Source organism: Periophthalmus magnuspinnatus, chromosome 13 (assembly GCF_009829125.3).
Source record: "Periophthalmus magnuspinnatus isolate fPerMag1 chromosome 13, fPerMag1.2.pri, whole genome shotgun sequence".
Taxonomy (NCBI): domain Eukaryota; kingdom Metazoa; phylum Chordata; class Actinopteri; order Gobiiformes; family Gobiidae; genus Periophthalmus; species Periophthalmus magnuspinnatus.
Genome location: NC_047138.1, coordinates 6,519,270 through 6,535,919, shown reverse-complemented (window position 1 = coordinate 6,535,919; position 16,650 = coordinate 6,519,270). Strand labels below are relative to the sequence as shown.

General features: G+C 38.4%; 2 protein-coding genes across 3 annotated transcripts in view; one reads left to right on the top strand and one right to left on the bottom strand.

Moving 5' to 3' along the window:
- Positions 1-514: 514 nt before the first annotated feature.
- Positions 515-11,349, top strand: galnt17 (polypeptide N-acetylgalactosaminyltransferase 17). Of its 2 annotated transcripts, none has more exons than XM_055226265.1 (13): positions 515-801; positions 1,026-1,098; positions 1,377-1,711; positions 1,797-1,980; positions 2,975-3,141; positions 6,013-6,187; positions 7,117-7,314; positions 7,895-8,012; positions 8,460-8,645; positions 8,758-8,895; positions 9,215-9,310; positions 9,693-9,854; positions 10,459-11,349. In XM_055226265.1, the coding sequence occupies exons 3-13, from the start codon at positions 1,471-1,473 to the stop codon at positions 10,606-10,608; spliced, it is 1,815 nt and encodes a 604-aa protein (XP_055082240.1). In that variant the 5' UTR covers positions 515-801; positions 1,026-1,098; positions 1,377-1,470; the 3' UTR covers positions 10,609-11,349. The 2 variants fall into 2 exon arrangements, with proteins under 2 accessions (XP_055082240.1, XP_033833346.1); XM_033977455.2 differs by having other exon boundaries at positions 518-618; positions 10,459-11,343.
- A 3,183-nt stretch (positions 11,350-14,532) lies between these two features.
- The window catches only part of LOC117380368 (calcium-binding protein 8), a 38,738-nt gene continuing 36,620 nt past the window's right edge, over positions 14,533-16,650 (bottom strand). Inside the window, exon 6 of the mRNA XM_033977170.2 lies at positions 14,533-15,259. Coding sequence (XP_033833061.1) covers positions 15,132-15,259 — 128 coding nt within the window. The 3' untranslated portion in view covers positions 14,533-15,131. The remainder of the gene's footprint in view (positions 15,260-16,650) is intronic.

Here is a 16,650-nt window from a genome sequence, read left to right as displayed (position 1 = left end):
TATTTCTGCTGCTGGTTTTTGATCTCACTGTGCCTTTTGTGTCTCTCTTGCTCTACACAGCTATTATCTGGGTGACCCATTTTTGCAGTGCTCTTTGCAAATGAAGTCATGCATATTGATACACCATTTATTGAAATTATCATTTAATGTTTTTTTTTTATTTATTTATTTTTTACATCACAGTCCTAGTGCTTGGCCTACATTCGTTAATTTATTTTAATCATACCTTATTCATGTTCTATGGTATGAAGACTTGAAGTTCAGCTAAAGCCTTGGGGTATGCCAGCCTAGGTGTGCAACATTTAAGAAGACGTACTGGCAGAATATAATTGATTTACCTTGCGCTATCGTGGATTTTATTTCAGAAATCTTCAAGTAACGAGTGGACCTGCTGAGAGCACTGTTTTATCCCAGTAATTGAACCTAATTGGGTATCGCTCGGAGGTCGCCCCGCCCACTTTCCTCTCTACCGTCGCTGATCCTCATCTAAAAGCGCACGCTTCTCTGCCAACTCGGTAGATGATACAAAGAATTAATTAGGATATCATGAGGAAATAACTACCAAAAGCATAAAAGGGTGACTGAAGAAGGAGCTGTTCTGTGAGACTGAACTAAAATGTAAGGAGTGCCAGTGGAGTAAGGGGACGCATCGTTACGCATCCGCTATTGCTGCTGCTACCTGCATCCGTGGCTCTCTCAGCGATGCTTCCTTCTGCTGCTTGTCACTCAGCCTCTCGAGTGACACCTCGCTAGGACAAATGCACCTGAGATCATGTGAACCGCATCGCTTGGAGCTAAAAGGTGCTTTATTGGGCTGCATTTGAATGAGGGTTTTACATTGGGGATACAGGGCAAGGTATTTTTCCTCTCTCAATCGCATCACTGGAGGTGCCAATGAAGCAGGGTAAAATTTGGAACTTGCTCATCTGTGTTTAACGTGGTATTGCCCTAAAGCTCACATATGCTGCTTTCTTTGTTTAACATCTGTGATGGTGGACCCCAAAAACACCGCTGCTGCAAAGTAGAGCTCACATGAGCACAAGCCTTCGGACGCGCACCTAATCCCAAATCGGACTTCGACTACCCCAGGTGCAAATGGTAAGTTTGGGCATATCCGTGTCAAAGATACTGGCAGCTAACCTACTTCAAACCACATGGAAAATCGTCTTTAATCCTCTGCCAATAGAGACCCTGTGGACGGGGCATGAATTATATGAATATTTTGTACAAATACGCCTATGTTCAGTCTAATGCAGTTAGTCCATGGCTTCACTTACCAGACTATTTATTTTTCTATATCTGCCATCAATTATCCTTGTCAATATTAGTCAATAGGCTTCTTTTGCTCATTTGGGATTCTGTTTTACATCCTGTAGCTACTTTCAAAGGTGATCGAGTCCTAAATTTGGTGGAGGCGCCTCCTTTTTCTTCAGAGTTTTCCTGCTCAACACTGGACGGCCACCCCCTTTCATGGCTGTTGTGTTAAGACGATGGAGAGTCTTATTGGTGCTGAATGTACTTGCACTCGGTGGCTTCATGACATTTTGGACCACATGCAACACAAAAACTTTCCAAGCCAGTGATGTGGACATTGGGGCTGAGGGGAAGAGGTTAAAGGGCAATGGGACCACACCAGAGTCTGAAATCAGCCATGACCTGCTCCTGAAGAGGCTCAGCTCACTTGAGGATGTGGTGTACAGGCAGCTCAATGGTAAAAGACCATGTAAAATCAGCTAATGTCTTTATTGAACCATTCAGAACTGCACTACAAGACATTTTTTTTTTCTCTATGCTAGGATTATCCAAATCTCTAGGCCTGATTGAAGGCTTTGGAGGTCGGGGAAAAGGTGGACTTCCTGCCACTCTGTCTCCACTGGAGGATATTGATGCCAAACCACTGAGGGACAAGTACGGCTACAACGCCTACCTTAGTGACCGGATCTCCCTGGACCGCAGCCTCCCTGATCACCGGCCTAGTCAGTAAGTACATGTTTGACACACCATTTATTGAACAGGTGTAACATTTACTTTGTTAGAGCAATGTAGCAAAGTTGTGATGCATGCAAAATTCAGTTTTAAAATCCTTATTTCTATGTTTTATTATAATAATGCTTAATATTTATTTGGCCATAAATCCATGGGCCAGGGCCTGGTAGTGTTGTCGAATTTCTAATAGTAAAACTTTTAAAATATAAAATGAATAAAGAAGTGCACAATTGTCAAAGAGCTATTGTCCCAAACAGAGGGTCCTCTCACCCTCAGCTGACAAGTGAACAAACATACAGCGTATTTATACATACGTGAACATACATACAGCATATTTATACATAAGTGAACATACATACATCATATTTATACATGGGAACAATAGTACAGGAAAACCAGTTTAGACTAGTCAGATTTTGCTGTTCCTGTGCTTTATGAACTGGTGGGCTCAGGAACCAGATTCCAGCACTCACTTGTAACAGTGTCTTTTATTGTTATGTGGATCACAGAGCTGTAGGAAGTGTGTATGTTCAGGCTTCACAGCAGCTCAGTCTCAGAGCGCTGCTTTGTTTGGCTGAAGGCACAACCAGGGCTGCTGGTGGGAAGCAATTCAACGATTAAAATGAACAAAGCGATATGACCGCTTGTGGTTCATATATATATATATATATATATATATGTTATAACAGTTAAGACATAGGAGAGAGCCTTTTTTTGTCCCACAATACTGAAATTCCAGTGTTTTAGAAGAAATCAAGATAAATAAATATTAGAAAATAAACTTAAACACACACTGTGAAAGTATAATAAAATAAAAATAAAATAAAGTTGGTAAAGAGTTGGAATTACCAAAGATTTACAGACCTTTAACCTTTAAAATTTGTTTAAATGTTGACAAATAGTTACATTTTTCTAATCCTCTACACACACACAGACTTTTCACATACAGTATATTGACTTGTCTATTTTGTGTCATGTGTCTGTCCAGATGTAAAACACTAAACTACCCCAGAGATCTGCCTCAGATCTCTCTTATCTTCATCTTTGTGGACGAGGCTCTGTCAGTGATTTTGCGCTCCGTTCACTCAGCCGTCAACTACACGCCAGCCCATTTGCTCAAAGAGATTATCCTTGTGGATGACAACAGCGAAGATGGTCAGTGAACCTCATAAAAGATCTATTTCTTCTGTCATTGAAGCTACTTTTTAGGATTTTACTTATTCTATGGAGGGAGATTAAACATACATGCTACAATTCTTTCTCCAGATTATTTTTCAATGTTCAGTGTGTTCAGTGGTAACTGGAGTTGAATGAAGTTGATTGAGTTGTTGAATCCTAAACAGTGGCAGAAGTAGCATATTACACATTCAGTCTTCTTGAGAAGACACATTTATTTTGTATAAACAAACCATCTTCGTAAAGTTTGTTGTTAGATATATTTGTAATAGAAATATTAAGTTTTCAGTCACACTAGAGGTTAACACAGACAAGTGCCAAGGTTGTGGTACAGACCACTGAGCTGAGAGTATAGAATGTTTTACTCACTACAGCAGAGGAACAAACAAGGGCATTTAAGAGTGATGGACAGATAGACTACTGTGTACACAGATTTACAGTATGCAACACAGTGTGTTTTACAATGAGTAAATGGTAAAGGGATATCCGGAAGAAGGAACCAGATAATCTAATAAAACAGAAAGCTAATAACAGAGAGACATGAAGTCGGAGATTCAATTGCAAACCTCCAATGTTATTTCACTTCTTGATGTAAAATATGTATTTTTTAATATTGTGATAAATCCTTTTTAATAAACTAAAGAAAATAATAAAAGTATAAGCATAAATATAAGCCTAAATATATTAATGGAATAGAAATATAAAATATATGATTTTCAGGTCTCTATATTGCATACATTTCTAAATTAAAGGTGCATTATGCAACTTTTCTAGCAACAGTCCACCACCTGCTTGTCTCCATGGAGATATAATTGCTTTGCTTAGAATGTCCCACAAAGTATAGCATTGAACTTGTATATCTTCATTCAACTTAGATCGCAAAAAAAAAAAAAAAAAAAAGTCTTGCAGAGCATATATTTTTACTGTGAGCAGGCGACATGACCCAAGTTATTGCCATATTGTGGAACATTTCAGGCAAAGCAATAACAGCAGCTAGAGGATCCTCCACCAGAAAAGGTATATAGTGTGCCATTAATAAACATAATAAAACTAAAAACTAATGCAATACTGAGATGTGCATCCAGATCTACTCTCTCTCCATATTGAGTTCCTAATTGGTCCTAGAGGAGAACAGAAGTCATGTTGACCATTTAGAGACCCAGAGGCAAACCAAGGAAACACTGGAGGTACTGTGAGTGTTTTTGGCCTGGGATGACCTCCACATTTCCTCAGAAACACAAGACAAAGTGTCCAAGGAGAAAACTGCTGTCTCTCTCATCCCAGTACTGGATAAGTACAATACAATCAAATATAAATTTAGGTTTAAAGATAGTGAAGATAGGAAGTTTAATACTGACTCATATGATGACCTGGTTGTCTATTCTCTTATTAAGTGAAGAGCTATTTATTTATTTATTTATTTATTTATAATACTATCTACATTTTCATATATATATTTTTTAAAATATGGCAGCGTAGAACTGCCAAATCTGTACGTAAAATTAAGTCATAAGTGATTCCGAAATTACATGATAGTTAAAACATGTGCAAAATTATCATGAAATATTGTGACTGGAGGATCTATCCACTTTTGTGCATGTATATGGAGAGATATAGCCTATGTTACTGATGTTGTCATGATTTTTCCCACCTATAGATGTAGAAGTAATAATAATAGTAGTAGTAGTAGTAGCACCACTAGCAGTAGAACTACTGATCATGGGTAAATGGCTAGGCCGCCACCGATGCTCTCTGCAACGAGTTGTAGAGTAGTAGCCGGTGGGGGCGATCCCCAACCCCACTGAGCCAAAGGGGCAGTGCGGTGTTCTGTGTAGCAGCCTGGGGCAGTCATCACCACTATGCCTCTGACAACTTAGTCTCAGAAAGGGGTAGCCTAACCCGCAAACTGCATATCCAGTCTTATACCCAGAGCTCTTCAACTATTTGCGCCTTTGTGCTTGGTGCACTGGCCCTGGGAAGACAAGCTTCACTGGGCTCTTGCCACTGTCAGCAAGGTTGTAGCAGGGCCGCTCCAGGAAGAAAACCTGGACAAACACAAAATTGGCCTAATTTTGATTTATACTATTCACCCAAATGCCCATGTAATTGTAGGCTGTGTAGTTTAAATGCCTGGCCATGCACTCCATCCAACTATTACCACTCGGCACCAGTGTCCAGCAGCTTACCAACAGATGAGAGCTGCTTCTTGCTGTGTGCACAGCTGTAGAATATGGGCACCTACTGGGACTCAATCTGTGCAAGTCTCTCTCCCAAAGCTCCGACTTGAGTTTACTCAGCCACCGACTTGGATGTGGAGGACCACAAGTAGCTTACAGCGCTGACATAGTCATTTCATTGCTCCCTCATGGGCACATCTTAACATTGGTGCTGAGGCCTAGCCACTTACGCAAACACAATAGTCCTTCGCCTAGAGGCACTACAACTACTACAGGTGGGAAAAGTCATGACAACATCAGAAAAATAGCCTATATCTCTCCATACAAATGGAAAATGTATATAGATCCTCCATTGTTGCCGTACTTCCTCGTTTTACATTTCACATTATCATAATTTCTTGATAATTTCATGATCATTTTGGAACACGTTTTATCACAAAACGATAAAATAATTTCAAGACACTAACATGTAGCACATAATTTTGTGACATTATCACGTAATTTCTTGATAGTATCACATTAAAATATGATACTACAGATTTTTCATTTTAGCATTGATTTGGCAGTGCTACGCTGCTGTACAGAAACATATATAATCAAAGTAACAATGATTTCCTACATACTAAATACATGTCAGTGTAACATCATTTCTTGTTCAACTGTTTAATTACAGAGCAGCTGAAGGCACCATTAGAGGAGTATGTGAACAAGCGGTATCCAGGTCTGGTGAAAATAGTGAGGAACCAGAAGAGAGAGGGTTTAATTCGTGCCAGAAATGAAGGTTGGAAAGTAGCCACTGGAGAGGTGACGGGCTTCTTTGATGCTCATGTGGAGTTCACCCCATACTGGTAAGTCCAACTGGCACTGGCTTTTATTGAGTAATTACTGTTAAGTCCATATTAATTGTTTACTTGGGGGAAACTAGTGCCTCCATGTTTAGGTGGTATAAAACACAGATACATTAGAAGGCTGCAGATATAAAGCTCAAGATTGAATGTTAAAAAAAATCAACAAAGGAAGAATGGTAGAACTCAATAAGCTGCTGGGTACCTACTAGTAAATACATTTGTCACTGTAGTGAATATTTTTCAAAGTCTATTATTTAGCATCTTTAAATCTCTATAACCTACTGAAAATTCAATGATGTGTAACCTCACAAGCTCTATACCCTCTAGGAAAAGAGTATCACATTTAATTGCAGAAAAGTGTTGTACAGACACAATACAGCAACACTAAAAGAGGCACTGAACAGAAGTCATAATGAAAGTACATTTAATGCAGTAAAAATGTATCTAAAATGTGAAAGCAGTACAACATTGTGCTGACACAGTTATACAGGTCCCATATTGGTTTTAGTGCTCTGCGTGCTCTCAGAAATGCTCACAACCTATTCACTCAGCACTAACAGACACATGCCCTCCAGCGCCGGGCAGAATGAAATAGAATTGGTAATAAAGTTTGCGCAGCTTCGGGGACTTTGTGAGTGAAGTGGGGAGTGGATGTTCAAAAGACATCTGTACTGTGAGCAATATATCAACTACAAGATAATAACAGAATAGTTATTTTGGAAGGTACAGAAGATTTAGAATAGTGAATACATCTTTACTGTTACAAAGCTGCAATAAAATCGATTTGAAAAAAAAGAAAGAGCACAGAATTTACAGCAAAATGTTTTTATTTTTATTTTACTTCAGTGAAGATATTTACAAGCACCTTTGAAGGACTGAAAAAATACAAAGTAATTATTTTTAACAGGCACCATGTATCGTTTTCTCAGGACTGAGCCGGTCCTGGCCCGTATCAAAGATGACCGCAGGAGGATTGTGTTGCCGTCCATCGACAACATCAAACATGACACGTTTGAGCTGGAGCGCTATGAAAATTCTGGCCATGGCTACAATTGGGAGCTGTGGTGCATGTACATCAGCCCTCCCAAACAGTGGTGGGACGAGGGGGACATGACCGCTCCTATCAGGCATGTGTTTTCAGCTTATCTTGGATTTTTAAAATGTATTGTGTCATAAATCACCTATAGCGAAGCCAAGCCACTTTATTTATATAGCATAATTAAAAACAAAAGAATTGTACCAAAGTGCTTCAGAGAGTTACATAATACAGTACAAAGATAAAAAAAAAAAAACAACAACCACTGACATTTGCAACAACAAGTAACTAGTGCTACTATTTTGCAACAACAACAAAAAAACAGATCATAGAGGTGAGTCTGTAATAGATTTTTAAAATGATCAATAGATGTGGTATTCTTTACATGGATCGGGAGCTCATTCCAACATTTTGGGGCTATGACAGAGAAGGCACTACCACCTTTAGTGTTGGAGGAACACTCAGTAAGTGCTATAAGGTTGATCTGAGGGCCCGAGAGACTGAGTAAGGAACCAGGACATCAGACACATAACCTAGGGCAGCAAGTAGTAAAATATTCAAATGGATTCTGTATATTCACTGGCAGCCGATGGAGCTGAGCTAAAACTGAGGTGATGTGGTCTCTTTCTTTATATATATATAACTTGGTTCTGCTGATCTGTGCTTTCCAGGAGTCCTGCTATGATTGGCTGCTCCTTTGTTGTTAACCGAGACTACTTTGGTGAGCTCGGCCTGTTGGACTCTGGCATGGACGTTTATGGAGGAGAAAATATTGAGCTGGGCATCAGGGTATGTATGTTACCCAGTTTTCTCTGTGTTTGACCCTCGTAGAAGTAGAGCAGGGTGCCCCCTCCAACGTGGCAGCACTGATAAATGAGGCCCATTAAGGTGTGTTACTACTACACCTCCCACCTGCACAGAAGTGGGCCACAAAGCAAAGACATGCTATGAATAGATTATTTTACACATTTCACACATTTAAAGGTGTATTACCTCTAGAATGTTCCATGGTATGACTTTAAACTTACCTAAATCATGATGCCATCAAGCAAAAATATGTGTTACAAGGAAAAAGTCATGAAATAGTCGTAATTTCGTAGTTCACCAAAAATAACGTCAGCATTTTAAAATGTAGGAGCCAACGTCAATTCCAAGTCAAACCCATGGAAGAGCAACATTCACCACAGCCTGACCATTGATGCTGTCTATGTGTTGAGTTCTACATTGCTTGTGCAGGTGTGGCTGTGCGGGGGCAGTATGGAGGTGCTGCCGTGCTCCAGAGTGGCCCACATCGCCCGAGTGAAGAAACCCTACCACAACAACATCGCATTTCACACACGACGCAACGCTCTCCGGGTCGCAGAGGTCTGGATGGACAAATACAAGTCCAATGTCTATCTGGCCTGGAACATACCCATGGAGGTGAGGCAGCAATGCATTAGCTTGCAGTTTGAAAGATATTTACTATACCTAAGTTTTTTTCTCTTTAGCCACTATTTTGCAACTTTTTTAATGAATGATTTTGCTTGTGTAGAACCATGGAATTGATTTTGGAGACATTTCCGAGAGAGTTGCACTAAGGGAACGACTGCAGTGTAAAAGATTTGAGTGGTACCTGGATAACGTGTACCCCGAGATGAGGAGGCACAGCAACACGGTGTTTTATGGCGAGGTGAGTGGGGAAGTGGTGGCTGGGATGTGTCATAAATCAGCCAAATATAGAAGTTATCTGTAACAGCCATTTTAGATTTTATTCCTTAAATTTATACTAAATAGATTAGGATCACGGACCAATAGCTAATCATTTATAAAGTGTTACTTTGACCTACTTTGCATTAGTATATTAAATTATGAATGATTAACTCTCCTTTGCATGTGTCCATGGACAAGTTATTACATCTTAGCAAGACAGAAAATTTATATAATCCCTGTATATAAGTATTTTGAATTATGATTCTTTCTTAATGATGAGTGTTACTTTTTATTTCTAGATGCGTAACTCTAAAGCCAGCCACCTGTGCATGGATCAGGGTTTGAAAGAGAACCACACAGCAACACTGCACCCCTGTCACGGCTGGGGTCCTCAGGTATATTATTCTACAGAAGTGAAGAATTGTTTTATTTTTTAGAACACTTTTTGGGGCCTTGAGTCAGCAAGTAAATCTGCTACTTCCTCTTAAATCTGTGTAGTTTGCAAAACAAAATCAAAATGGATACTGAGCTAAAGCACCATTTAAGAATACGACAACTGAACTGTGTCAAAATCAAATAATATGGATTTTGAACATTTCACCATTCAAGAGATAAAATAATATATAATTGACTTTCTTCACAATTATTTGAGCAGTTATTACTTTCTGGGCTTATGGTGAAGTTTTACCAACATTTACCAGATTTAAGTCTATGTTAAAGGTATATTTTACACCTTATACTTAAACTATCATTTCTAATTGAATGTGGTTCTAACAGTTGGGACGTTATACCAAAGAGGGACAGTTGTTCCTGGGACCTCTGGGCAGTACAGGCGATGACACCCGCTGTGTGGTGGATGATCAAACCAGCAACGTTCCTCAGCTCCTCAACTGTGACAAAGTTACCAACCTCAAGCAGAAAACATGGAACTTCTCACAGGTCAGTGATCGGCAAGTATTCATCAAGTGTGTATTAGGAGTTTAGTATCAGTTGTGAGTAGTAGGTATAGAATGTGTAGTGTTGGAAAGAGTTCTGAGAAAGTGTAAATGTACTCAATTACATGTACAGCTGCCAGACCTAAACTTGAATAGTAAAAGTATAAAGAATTCATGAAAAATACTGCTCGAAGTACTAGTTAGTAGTTAAGTGACTTTTTCTTAAACCAAATTGTATCATTTTAGATCAGATGTTTACACAAAACTTGATTGATTATAGTTTAAAGTGGTAAATTAGTTCAAGTTGTTTTAAATTAGTAGGTTTTTAAAGTACATTATCCATCTTTGGTAAAGGTTCATTCTGTCTTCAGTGTTAAACTAAGCTAATTCCTGTAGCCTTCCTCAGAAGCGTCACATGATGGTGTAGGCTGCAACTGAAGCATGTAAAACAAAATTATTGAATAGTACATTAACCATATAGGCCAAGACAACAGCATATGGCACAAATTAATACATTCAGTGCGTTACTCTGTACCTACTGTAGGTGTATGTGATTTGTAGCTGTACCTTTTACGTGCTGTAGCCTCATTTTTCTTTGTGTTCTCCAGAATTCCTCAATGATAAACCAGGCTTCTGGGCGCTGTTTAGAGCTGGTGCCGAGTAAAGTGAATTTTGGACACCAGCTGGTCCTGCAGTTGTGCACGGGACAAAGATGGACCATCAAAAACACCATGAGACAGACCATGAGCTCCCGATGAACAGTGGTCCAAGTTGGACATTGCGGAGTTCTGGTTGAGTTTCACATCAGAACAGTCACCTATCGTTCAAATTTTCAGTGTGATGTTGCCATGGATTATATTGTACCACCAAACATAATATTTTAGTAAAACAGTTATATAATATTTTAGTAAAAGAGTTCATAAAATCTCCCTTAATGAAATAACGCTGAAATATGTTCTGCATAATTTTATATGTGTTTAGTAAATGTATACATGTAAGACATTTGCACACCTTTACAGTTGTATCTGGAAATACCCAAAGTATTCTTACATTTTGTGGTATTAGTTTTTCCATTTGTTTTCTAAGGGAAGTTTTGATTTATTCTTGGTTAGTGGTTACTTTGAAACCCGAGGGCTACCGAAGTTTTTTTACTCCCTGTTTTCTGTAGCACCAAATGCAGTAATTGTAGCATGACTAACTGTATGTATGAACACAGGGACATATTGTGAAGGGATTTTTCTGTTGTGTTGAGCCATTGGGGATGCTGCAGATGGCCAAAAACAAATGAGCTGCAGCCTGAAGCACTTTTTGACATGAAAATGGTTTGAATTAATGAAAATTGTGTAGAAATCAAAGGTGCCAACTGTGGCAAACTGGGGCTAGAAAGACAAATAGAAACAACAGAGCCCTGATGTGCGTGATGTCATATTTGATGTTGGATTTCTGCTTCTCAGATAAGTCTTCCAATAAACTGCTTTGCTGGTTTTAAATTTATATGGATATTATCAGAGATTGTCCTTTTAGTCATAGCTTTGCTGTTCACCCAATCTGTCATCACAAGCGTCATCACATTAGTGTAACAGATTTGTTCTTCAGATGTATCAGTTTTTCTAGTCTCACAAAAGTATTTGCACTGCTAGCCTGCTTATTTATCAATACAACACAAAAAATGATTTACACCTTGTCAGATGATAGCGTAACCACAATTGCCATTGTGTCCTTAGGCAAGACATTTCACCCACATTGATTAGTATGACTGTAAAGTGACATGGAGTGTTCGGAAATAATGCGGCATAAGACTAAAGTTATTACTACTATGAGATGAGCGCTTATGTTTCTTTGTCCTGTATTGGTCATTTTAAGTCTGTCTTAAACATAGAGTACACTATACCACTTAAGTTGCAAACAGATATCTGTCTTACTCTCAAAATATTAAGAAATAAATTAAAACAAGTTCATAATTTACACATTTAAATGTATCTACTTATAAAAATATATAAAAAGGTCATTTCATTCATAAATGTTGATAGACAGCATATATTTAAGCATGCAGCTGAACCCTTTGTAAGCTCTTAATGCAAATCTTAAATTAATGCTCGTAATCTGGGAGCACCATTTGCTCTGTTATTTAAAAGGGTGGAATTAGACATTTTTCACTTGAGTCTGGTGTGAAAAATTAGCATGCCCAAGTGCATCAAGTGACTGTGAGCTGTACAAGCAGTGAGGGTAGATAAGACACAGGGCCCAGTCTCTGGTAAGGGGACGTGGACTGGTGGGGACCAAGAGAGACACAGGCTGCATGCTAACAGCCTGCAGAGAGGAGCAGGCTTCTGAACAACAGGCCTGCTCATTGGTCCATGCCATGAAATCGGATTAATAAACGCCTTCATCTTGTTTACTGAAAATGACACCAGGGACATGCAGGCCCAGCTCTGTTACATTATGACAAATGTGTATTAGCCACACACTAATCTCACAGAAGCTCCAATTAAAGTAACCATGTGTCACTATGCACTCAGTTTGGATGCCACAACAGTTAAAGCTTTAGGATGGGTTAAATACAATATAAGGCTACATTTACATTAGAGGGACAAACAGTCAGCATGTTGCTTTTATAATCATAAATAAATTGACATTCTGAGCCAGTGACAAAGAAAATGCACAGACAGTTTCCAGGTTTTATAAAAGGTTTACTGTTTTGATGTTCACTTTTGTACAATCTTAAATATTTACATAGGATATTAATAGTTTTAATAAATATTAGTTCTAGCCTACATGTTTCAATGCTGCACATGCAAGTTATATGTATTATGTGCTTGTCTAATAGTTATTTTCCATATAATAACAATGAGGATCCAATCACCATGCTACGAAAGACATGTGCTTCCTCTTCCCACTGAAGTCCACTGTAGACATGCTGCTGTTGAGTCTGTCCAAAACAGAGCTGTCTGTAACATTACAACACAGCAGTGAGGAGCTTAGTCTTTCATGTGGTTATGACAAAGTGGTTAAAAACCTCTTACAGGTTTAAAAGTGTTCTTCTGCCATAGAAGAATTCTAGTTCAAATACATGAATATACATAAAAGTGACTCTCTACCAGCAGAATTGTTGATTTGGTAGATCAAACAGTGGTTAAGACATGTGACCAAAACAATGAGACAACAACCCAATCTTTGATGGGAAAACAGGCTGTGTGAGCTCTATCCCCCTGTAGAGGGCACTCTTGCACAATATCAGAAATTCATGATACCTCAAGAAATGATTAGCAATAATGTTGTATGAAAAACAGCAGCAACAAATTGGAGGCAAATTTAGAGCAAAAAATATCTCTTCTGTTTCATTTCTGGAAAATGCTGGAAAATCTGCTTTGTTCCCTCATTTGCTCGGATTTACTCTTTTCTGTTTTCTTTTCTTTCTTTTTTCTTTTCTTTTCTTTTTTTTTTTTTTTTTTTAGCTCAAACTGCATGTTTTCCAATTTGTCCTAAAGGTGATGATGTGATATGGTGTATATACTACACTATCCAAATAATAAAACATGGTTGTAAACACATTGTCAGCACATCTCTGCTTCGTATGGCTTTGAGGTTTGGGCTTTGACCCAGTGAGCAGAGCGCACTAACAAACAGACAAATGCAATCACATTATAAATGCTCCGAGATGCTATAGGACACATGCATATAATATGGTGGGTATTATTGTCTACAGAAGTGGATTTACAGGATGGGAGGAGACAGGACTAAGTGCAGGAGTTCATTTGAACCAGTCTGAGGAGGTGTGACAGCCCTTGACTCACTGTAAAGGGATTGAACGTACAGGCGTTTCAGACAGTTTAAGTAGCACAGAGAACACAAATGTGGGCTAATGGTGTATTACAAGGATGTCTTTTCTACTTCTCTGACACTCATTATCTCTGGTGCATTTATTCAGTCTGCCATTTCATACTTCTCAAACACACCAGACCAATTCAATGAAGCTATTACAGCACAAAATCACTTAGGAGTGGCTATATTTCTCCTGATGGAACTTCTGCTCCAAAATTATGACTTAAGATAAAATCCACCCTTATTACTCCAAAGGACAAGAATATATGATGTTAACACAGTGAAGGTGTGACATATTTGAGCTTGTTTGTTATTGCATGTGATTCTTGTATGTCTTATTAGACCTAAACAGTATATAAATCAATACAATTTATGTGCTCATTTCTAAAAAACACACCTCACTCTCTCTAACAGACCATCAGGTAGTATAAAAATATTGTTAAGCTCTGAAGCTCAAATCAGAGTAATCGTATCAAATACAAATTTCTAGAGTTCTTTAGTCAAAACATTATAATTTTGCTCAAAATATTTTATTACTTTCTATTTAATTTTAATGTGATTCAGTTTCATTTTGTTTTTAATGTTTAATTCACATCACATCAGTAAAATATCAAGCAAAACAATTATACTCAAAGTGGTCTCATTTTCCCAGAACTCATCAAACTACAATTAACTTTGCTTGTTCTGAGTTGTAGCATTGTTCAGTGGAATGTAACGAAGTACAAGTAGTGCTGTACTTCTTTTAAACTGGTACTTTTACTTAAGTAGATTTTAAGTAGATTTTTTTCATGTGATGCTTTTACTTTTACTTGAGTCGTTTTTTGTTCTGCTATCTGTACATTTACTCAAGTAACAAAATTGAGGACTTCTTCCACCACTGGTAGCATTCTCACTCTGTGCATGAGATGTTCCTACTGATTTGAAATAATGTAAGGGTGAACTTTTTCTTAAATGAAACACTATCTAGATAACAATGTATGTCTTGGGGTTTTCCAGTATACAGACTTTCCCACTTATATTCAAACTTGCTGACTGCTGCCTCAACCTCTCCAGCTACTTGACATTTTCGTTTGGGTTTGTTGGACAGATAAGCTGATGGCAGCACCTTGCATTTTCTCAAGCTGAAAACTGAAAGTTACTGGGATCTTGGTCCACTGTCCCATCATCCTCTCCAGCTTGTATAATGAGAGGTCCACCTATGCCCCTCCATGCTGCAGTGTGGTGATGGTGACCCCTGCTGGAAGCCCCTACACTGAGAATGGGTCAGTCTAATTATTGCATCAACAGTGACAGTGATGTGAGTGTCAGCCCTTGAGGTTCCCTATCAAAAGGAAAGGGGGAGGAGCTTTACTTCCACTCCTCGTGCTGGCTTCACAGTTTTCATTGGAGACTGGGTGGACACTGGAAACGTCTCGAGTTGTTATGGGAACGTGGAGCAGTGGGTGTGGTCACTCCTGCGTTACTCCATGCCATTCCGCAGCATCTGATTGGCAGCGATGAGCATGACGCTGATGATGAAGGCCATGGCGAAGGCGCATATCAGACTCTTCCTCACGCACGTCTGGCGGTTCTTTTTAGACGGGTGCACTGGAATGAAACAAGATTCAGCAATATTACACCACTGGACTGTACTCCAATCATGACATCCATGTATCCAATGTGGAGCTCCATCAATATTCCCATTAAGAATGTGCTGGCCAAGCCTAAACAAACTATCTACATGCAATCCTAAATTATTTTGATTTACCAGACACATGGACCTCCCTTTTAGTCAAATGTTTGTCCCCATTATCTACAAAGAACTTAAAACAAATTGTAACAAAATGCACGTACAAATATACTTCACTAACGCATTGCTTTGACTGTCATCTAACAAATTTTTCCTCGTTAAACTTTAGCCTCTTATATTTTTTCATCTTCCAATACATCAACTCAACACATCAAGAACAAAATATTATCTATCCTAACAAAGTGCAAGGGATCAACTTCAAAATCTTGTGTTATATCATGTTTATTTAAGTTACAGTGAAACTTTTAGTCCAATAATAGTCCAAGTCGGACAGCTCAGTGGTTGTGACTGGTTGGAAGTAATTACTTGCTCTGCGACCCCTAGCAAAGTGTTGCCTGGCACCAAATCTATTCTCAAGTCAAAAAAACGCTGGAGTCATCAGAAATCCTCCTTACTGCTCCTGCGAGGGAGTAGCTTTATAAAAAGTAGGACAGAAATGCCAGTCTTGCTAGCTTCTTAACAGGTGAATAATCCAAAAATATTTTCAAAATTCTTTAAAAAAGTGTTCAATTCTTAAGTAAATCAAATGTAGAAAATCAATATGTGAATTTATACAGTCTAGAAGCTATCCAGTGGTTCTCAAACTTTTCACACCAAACACCGCCTAAGATAATAAATGACTTTGCGAGTACCACCAGATCTAAACCTGGACTCATCAGGTCTAAGTTAGAGCTAAACCAGTTCCAAAATGAGGACTGACCACAGATAGGGCAGCTCTAAATAATGGTTAACCAAAGAAAGAACAAAAATATGAAAGATTGATTTGTCTCTAAAAAAAAAAAAAAAAAAAAAAAAAAATATATATATATATATATATATATATATATATATATATATATATATATATATATATATATATATATATATATATATATATATACTCAAACTGTAGAATGCACCAGAGGCAGCCCCACATACGACTGAAAAAGACAGAAGAGCTAATGGTAAGAAAAAAAAACTGTATCCCAAAAGTATTAAATGGGCACGCTGCACTGATAAAAAAAAATACCATGGTGCCTTATAACAACAGTCAAAGTTCTCATTTGTCTGGTGTTAGGTCAGTAGTTTAGAAAGTGGGTCACACTTCATTACCTGGCTAATGTCTGCAGTCTCTCCCTGAGGAGCTGATCTCTTTGGAGGGGGCACTTTATGAGGTTACACAAGGTTCAGTGGCTCCACTCAAAACTAA

Excerpts from the sequence above, each read along its gene's own strand:
- galnt17 (XM_055226265.1), top strand. The coding sequence starts at position 1,471 with ATGGCTGTTGTGTTAAGACGATGGAGAGTCTTATTGGTGCTGAATGTA. Across the intron at positions 3,142-6,012 it reads GGATGACAACAGCGAAGATG|AGCAGCTGAAGGCACCATTA; the intron begins GTCAGTGAACCT and ends GTTTAATTACAG. Across the intron at positions 7,315-7,894 it reads GACATGACCGCTCCTATCAG|GAGTCCTGCTATGATTGGCT; the intron begins GCATGTGTTTTC and ends TGTGCTTTCCAG.